We start from the raw sequence: 8,036 nt of genomic DNA, 5'->3' as shown, positions 1-8,036 counted from the left end.
ATTTCTTTCTTCTATTTTAATAATCGGTTACAGCGTTCCATGAATATTGTCCTTTTTCATATAGAACCATCAATATCAATAAAGAAACCTCTAGTGTAAAGGTCATTAATATACTGGACATTGTTAGTTCATTATTTAAATCCACACTGAATCCAAAATTGCCATTGTTTTTCCTTTTCTTACTATGTGATTTCAAGCCTCGCTGCGTAAAAGCAGACCCCGTATGTTATTTCTTCAAAACAATCTTCATAATCTTCCGCAAAAATGAATTCAAAAGACATTTCCTGTTCTGCCGCATGCTCTAAAACCACTGTCTTCCATCTACCTGACGCATAAGTAAATAGAGGTCGCTTTTTCACAATCACAATCAAGTCGCCCTGTTCCTCTCATAGACTATCCTGTTTCATCTTATATTACAAAAGTCAAATTTGTCTTCAGATACTCCAGAGCTCTTTGATTCACCATCCTTTCTAATTTTTTCATAAAACTAAGAACTCCGGTGATACCTCCAAAGAGCTGTTGAAATATGGATGCGCATAGACTACCGGGAAGGCCTTTTGTACCTAAAGAAACAATGAATGTGCAAAAGAAAAGGTTTAAGCGCCAGAGTCTCTCTCAGTCCGTCCAAGGCGCTGAGCTCCATCCACACGGCATCAGTGAATTAGCCAGTGATCCGCCTGAGGCAGTTGGAGATCTTTGAAGGCTCTGGCGAGAGTCACGTCTTCTGAGATCGGGGAGAGGCTGCGGTTGCCGTGCTATTTCTCGGTAACGGCGGCGGACTCCAGTCCGGCTGGTAGAAATGGATGTTGAGCGTCCGAGCCCAGCTGGCAAAGACCCGCTTCTCTGTGATGAAGCGATGGTGGCTGCCTCTGGCCGCTTCGCCGTGGGAGATGTACATGGCACATTCGTCCGGACTCGTCCGGTTCGTAGTAGTGATATGGGACGGAGGGGTGCTGAGACTCCCTGTACACAACGGGAGCAGAGATTAAAATGGGGACCGTGTTAAGGTACTGTTACATTCCCCGATTCCCAAATTAATCCCTGCGCTTAGATATTCATTTTCGAGGCAATTAACCTGATTTGGTTGAGAGAATAACTGGCTTTAAGGAATAAATTGATTTTATGTAATACATTATGGTTGCAAAACGGCTGGGAGAGGTCATGCCTCAGCGGGGAATCACAATTAATCATTTTAATTTCCACCTCTCAAGTTATTTTTCTCGTGGCGCTGGAGCTCAGCAGGGGCTGTCGTGGCAGTGTAACCTCTGTGCAGGGAGAAAACCCCGAACAAACAAAACTTTGACCACACTGCAAATATGTGAATAACAATATCATTTTAACAAGGAAACAAACGGAAAGGTTTAGGATTTTGAGACATCCTGAACAACATCCCTTCTCATAGGCATACTGAATTACACTTACATTGTATTTATATAATTTATATTATTTAGAAATCTATTTTATATAGTAATATAACATATAACTATATATATATATATATATACACACACACATTATTAAATAAACAAAACCTTTTATTTATGTAATTAATCACAATCATTTGACAGCACACATCTATCTATCTATCTATCTATCTATCTATCTATCTATATGGGTTTGTGTGTATGTATGTATTACTCTAAACAATATTTTTTTTAAATCTTTTACATGTATTTAACTGGACAATACATATTGATGCATTCTGTGAAAAATAAGTGATTGCAGAATAGTTGATTTTAATCCTTTCCAGAACCCTCCCAATTAAATAAACATAAATGTAATATAAAATCTAATGCTTAGTTACAGTTAATCTTTAACTAAAAATATTAATAATTTATCAACACTGTTAAATGTAATTTTTACAAATCTTTATATATATATATATATATCAATTTTATATACTTTTAATTATGTTGATGTCTCAATTCACTTGTAGAATTTAAATGATTTAGCTTTTAAGAGGTTTATTTTGTATATAATTTTGTATATTATTTTGTATATATATATATATATATATATATATATATATATATATATATATATATATATAGGGCTATAACATTATTGGACAGCAGTTTAATATCAGTGCATAATTATTTAATTATTTTTAGGACACTATCAAATGCATTAAAACATCAAAAGTTCTTTCTATCTACACCACTGATCAAAAGTTTGGGATAGGCTTTTCATTTCATTTTTGGAAAGAAATTTGTACTTTTATTCAGCAAATCAAAAGATTAATTGTTATTGTTGTTACCTTCTATTCATCAAAGAATTCAGAAAAAAAGTATTACAGTTTCCACAAAAACAGCAAGCAGCAGAACCATTTCAGCGGTCATAATAGGGAACGTTTCCTGAGCGCCATTTTAAATTCATATTTTAAAAATACATTCAAAGAAAAAAAAAATACATTCAATTTAAATTACACTAACATTCCACAGTATTACATTGTGTTCTATTTTTGAATAAATGCAACATAAAAGACTTTTTGAGAAAAAACATCTTATCGTTTCAATAGCGTATATAAAAATCATTTTTACTAGCGCCTCCTGTTTGGATCTCGCCGTATGCTGAAAACCCACAAAGCAAAGCAGTGAAATCTGGCTTACCTACAGAAATCCGGAGGCACCATGCCGTATACATTGATTCTGTCACAGAGCTCTAAGGCAATCGTCATTGTGAACCAGCCTGTGCTTAACCACGAGTTAGAGATTCTCCTGAAAGAGAAACGAGAGAGAAAGTATGACTGTCTGCTGAAAACAATACAATGAATACCAAACTGCGAGGCGTGCCGTAGTTAACATTCCAGAAGATATTTTTCCGTTAAAAATTCCGCACACGCAAGCCCAAGATTCTGTTGCGTTTAGAGTGCTGTCCAGCTGTCAGGATCATTTCTACAACCCAACGTTATCATCAACTGCTCATCAGTTCTGCCAACCTGCCGTCTGACACGAAAGCCCTGCTGAATCTTTGACAAATAACACATTAATAAAGGAAAACAAACAGCATTAGTGAACAGCAACCAGGACGTGATTGATTAGAAGCCTCTGATTATGGTTAAATTACCTCTCAGACAACAGAGCTTCCACTGTCTGCTGCAGATGCAACGTAAATAATCTCTCTTGCATGCGCTAGAATATCCAGTGGAATCAATCAACATCTAAACTATAACCTCTGCACAGTTACGTGTTTTTGCATACCACTGCACTGCTTTTCCATTGTTTTTTATTATATTTTTCAAAAGCAGTATTGCAGCATGACGTGCATCTAAAAAAATGCGGTGCATGAGCTAAACAAGTTTCAATATTTACCTTGAGTTTATGAACTCAAATGTCCCCTTTTGATTGGTTCGCTGATTGTTTTCTGTGTGTGAGTTCTATCACACTTCCTATTAATTGTTTTTCTATGCAGTAAACGGATGTCTTTCACAGTTGTGCTGTGCAGGGTTACTTTAGTCTCAACTATCATAGTGTTTATCAATATTTTTTAGATTTTCGTTTGAATTTTAGGTAGAAGGTAAAAAAAATGCTTGTTGTGTCTTTGTCACATAGGAAATCAGTGGTTAAGTTGTATTTACGACACTGTTCTAGAACAGTTCAACCCAAGTATTAGTGTGTTCAGGGCATTTAAGGAGGACTGATTTCTGAACCTGCAGAATAGCCTATGGTAGACAATCAAGTGAGGCAATTCCAACTTTGCAAGGGCAGTCTGGCTTCTGACTGCTCTAAGTACCTATGTTTTCATATTTAAAGGAGTTTTGAACAGTGTAGACAGTTGTTTATCGTTTCACGAAGTGCCATGCACAAAAGGACAGTATAAGTCAGTAATTACGTCCTCACTGGGACACGGCATCTGGGGGTGTAATATTTCGGTCACACATTGTGACATTCGCCCAGTCACAACACACTGGATAGCTGTGCAGCCGACGAGTCGAAGGTCCGACACGGAGGCTGTATGCAGAGTCGAGGGATCCTCCAGCCACGACATCGATGGAGACGGACAGACATTTCTCACCAGTGTTCACCCTACGGAGGCGGCAAATTCCGCCCGAGGACCATCTTCGGACGACAGAGCTCTGCGTGCAGTGTTCAGGCTTGTGTTATAGAAGGAGCAGAGCGCAGATAGCTGGTGGCATTGGCTACGAGCAGGAACAATCTTGTACGGTCCTCAAGCGATCTCTCCCCCTGCTCCAGCAGGAGGAAGAGGAAGTCCAGAAAAAAAAGAATCAATAAAAACTGACAAAAAACCAAAAACATGGCGGTACAAGCCACTTACTTTTTCTTTACGTTACGGTCATCGGTAACGGTGTGATGTAAGAAGGAGCGCAAGCGGTCTTTTAAAAATTCCCAATAAGGTCAATTCCACAATGAAGGGTAACTAACACACACAAACACACTTACTAAAAAACTAAAAGGTAGTATAAACGAGACTGGACAACCTGACACTGAAAGGAAACAAACTTATTAAGGGAAGGTAACGAGGATAATTGACGACACACACCTGAACATAACAACATGATAAACAGAACACAAACTGGGTAACAAAGAGCACACTGGCATGAAGTCCAGCACAGAAACAGTCCAGAGGTGTGACAGTGTGTATGTAGTATATGTTCATAGTGTTGTCTTAATCAGTCAAATCGTTTCACTGTTAATCGCAAATACTCTACCGTGTCTCATGGACAGTGTAGTGTCTACTAAATGAACAATTCAGACACCTGCAGAAAGTAGCAGCTCACCCTTTTGCTTTATGTATGCTGTTTTTCACAAGCTCGTTTAGCCTAATACATACAGTACTCTGCATATTCGGATGCAGCCAAGCACTAATTAGTTCCTGAATCAATCAGCGTTTTTAAACTAATTGATTCAATGACTAATTCATTCTAATAATTAATGGACTAATAATTAATCCAAAGGAAAACAGGCACTAATCGCCACCTGTTGGTGACAACACGAATGTTATTCTCAGTTAATGGCCAGTTACGTAAGCGCTTTCAGGACACCACTCAGCCAATAAAATTTCAAAGACCAGAACAGACTAGGCCATAATTCATATCAGTAAGACTTTTACGTGACGTTTTCTATAATTCATTTTACAGATAATCATAATGTTTGTTGTAATGCATTATATCTTTTCATAAATAATTCTAACCAAAGTTAAAATGCATCATGCTTTAATTCATTTTAATTTCTAAGGGTGTAACAATGAATGGATAAGTAAGGTATATAATTTGGTAATTTCCATAATGACCAGCACAATCTACCAAGATTACCCAATCACCACATGCATAAGACATGCTTTTTTGGACGTTAAATAATGCAGCAAAACCTGAAAATTGGCAAGCACAAATTTTAATAATTTCCATTGCCTGGTTCATTTAAAAACTCTCCTCCCACAACTTCACTCTCACTACTTTTTGCGTTTAATAGTTTTGTTATATGTTTTAATTTCTCAGCATACTGCCTATTTTACTAGAGGACATATCAAATGAAAAGATGGTGTTTAATAAGTTCAAAAGGAAAAATATACGAGGCTTACTCATGTATTATCGAAGTGGAAGAACTAATATGATTTTCTTAAGTTTTAGCTGTATTTGAAGTGCAAATACAGGATGTTTGACTCAATATAAAACTATGTATGACTGCCAGATGAAGGACGGTTCATTTAGCTTATAGAAACCATTCAAGGATAAAGAAGGCCTGAAGACATAAACTTGCTGTGTCATTTGAGGGTTAAATAAAATCATAAATCCAACATTTTTATGCTAGTATCTTCAGAAGAAATAAACAATTTCTGTAATGGACATGGCAAAACGCAGTCTTTTATTGGTCAATGATGTTAAATGCATGAAGAGTTCTTATAGAAGTATGTGTGTTACAGTATAACATAAGACTGCTCATAAAGGCAAAATGTTCTGAAAACTATCCAAAGAATTCAAGTCTGTGGTTCTATTTTAGCCCTAAACGTCACAATTTTGAACATATGTGCTTGACCAAACATAAAATTTAATGTTCAACATCAAGCAAATACTGCTTGGATATATGCGTGGAAAATATTGCTTAGATCAATGCTCGGAATCCCTACGAGCACATTCTGACAGACCGTATTCTCCAAAGCAGGATTGTTTGTGACCAGATGCAGGAGAAACCAACAGAGGAGGAAAAAACTGAACTGCTAAGTCGTGGAAAAACAAAATGCCAGAGCATTGGGCTGTGTTTGTGCCGCAGGGCTGTCTGTCACCGCCAGGCCGGAGAGCAAAGACATGGTGTCCTCATTGCCAAGCCCTCCTGTATGACTATTTACATGACCTATAATGCACAAATTATAGCACCATCAGCCTGAATTACTTTAGAAGTAGTCAGGGTTTAACTGTAAGTACAGTTTCAGAAGGTCATTGAGGTTTTCATAGCTCTATAATGCTTTAAGAAAGCAATAAGCCATGAGACACCATGCACATTACGGTGATTTTACCACAGGTAATGGGTGTCCAGTGTTATTATTGTTTGTTTAATACAGTATTTGGATTGGGCCAGTTATAGGACTGCATTTTTGATTCTTTTGTCTTTGTAAACACATGTTGCAAGAACTTTAAATGTACTATCAAAATGATTATCTACAGAAAATCCAACCAGGTCTCAAAAAAAGAATGTGCCTCTGTGCGCTTTTTGTGCAACATAATTTTTACGTGCCTTAATACATGTTTTATCACAGTTTCAAAAAGAAATGTTCACTGAATAGCGCTAAAAAACAAGTTCATTGCGTGAACCCTGGCACCTTTTTATTACGCTGATATAGGTATTTATTGCGGCTGTTCATAATTAAAATATCCATGGACTATTCGGTGCTAAAAGCTAGTGCTGGAAATATGATTCCAGTACAGAACCTATAGGATATTGCCTATGCGTGAGTGAAAAGAATCACTCCCCGAGATCACTCGTTCTTCCTGAGCCACATTAAAGATTTATTCAAAATGAGCAAATTGTTCAAGAACGAACCATCACTAATCTCTGTACCAAATCTACTGTCTGTGAAAATCCACAGGCATGAAGCTGGATATGTGTAACGTTCAAAAGCATCGGTTTTCAAATATTCCAGCATATCAATATTGTTTTGAAGTCATAACATGATGTTGGTCAAGGTTATACTTTGCAAGTAAGACCTGAGAAACGCTGTTACAGTACATGATGTCACTGCGGTTATGCTAAATTGTCTTCCACAAAATGTTAAAGTAAACTATTCTATTTAATAAGCACACTAAGTTTTGCTTGACCTAAATTATACTGAGCTCAGCCTCAGCCATAGTACGATTTGGTAATGTGCAACCTACATTTTCAAACCAAAATCTAATTAAAGTAGCAATTATTGGTATATGATTGTTTGTGACGAATGCATTTATAGGCGGTAGCGTTTTCAATTTCTGTAGCTTCTAAGACCAGTTCTTTGAAATTCTGCATGTATGCAAACAAACATGGGAAAACGCTGATCAAACCAATAAAGCAAAGGCAGCCATCCTTCTCCAGTCCAATTCTGACATCTAACAGAGATAGATTTTTGTTGTGCATGGTTGGTATGATTCTCACAGCAATCTTTTGTCTTCTCTGCTTTTTCATTTGCCACTTTTGGGAATACCACCAACGAAAATGATACAAGATGAAAGAAAGACACACTTTGACGGCTGCAATAAGACTGCTGTGGTAATAAGGGACAGCAGCTACAAAACACTCATGTATCATTCTAAGCCAGTTCATCAGTGGTAATATTTGCATTTCTTACTAATGAGCCTCCAAAGAGTTTTAAGGAGCACTCTGTAAAAATAGTGTTTTTGCGATAAAACCCACATGAAAAGACATTCACTAATGAGATCTTCAGGATGACACATCACCATAACTAGATTAGTGTTCGTTTGAACTATCAGAATATAACCAGGACCCGTAAATTTACAGCATTCGCTTTGAAAAATAAAGGGGTTTCACAGCCATAGAAAAAACATTTTTGGTTCCCCGAAGAACCTTTCAGCAACCAGTTTTTTTTCTTTG

General features: G+C 37.0%; 1 protein-coding gene across 1 annotated transcript in view; it reads right to left on the bottom strand.

Annotated features, from left to right (window-relative positions):
* Window positions 1-687: 687 nt before the first annotated feature.
* st6galnac5a (ST6 (alpha-N-acetyl-neuraminyl-2,3-beta-galactosyl-1,3)-N-acetylgalactosaminide alpha-2,6-sialyltransferase 5a) overlaps window positions 688-8,036 on the bottom strand; it is a 28,443-nt gene continuing 21,094 nt past the window's right edge. The window contains 3 exon segments of the mRNA XM_043256339.1: window positions 688-919; window positions 921-963; window positions 2,610-2,717. Of these exon segments, the coding sequence (XP_043112274.1) occupies window positions 716-919; window positions 921-963; window positions 2,610-2,717 (355 nt within the window). The 3' untranslated portion in view covers window positions 688-715.

This window comes from Puntigrus tetrazona, chromosome 2, assembly GCF_018831695.1.
Source record: "Puntigrus tetrazona isolate hp1 chromosome 2, ASM1883169v1, whole genome shotgun sequence".
In the NCBI taxonomy this organism is placed as follows: Eukaryota; Metazoa; Chordata; class Actinopteri; order Cypriniformes; family Cyprinidae; genus Puntigrus; species Puntigrus tetrazona.
This window is presented reverse-complemented; position numbering and strand designations above follow the sequence as displayed.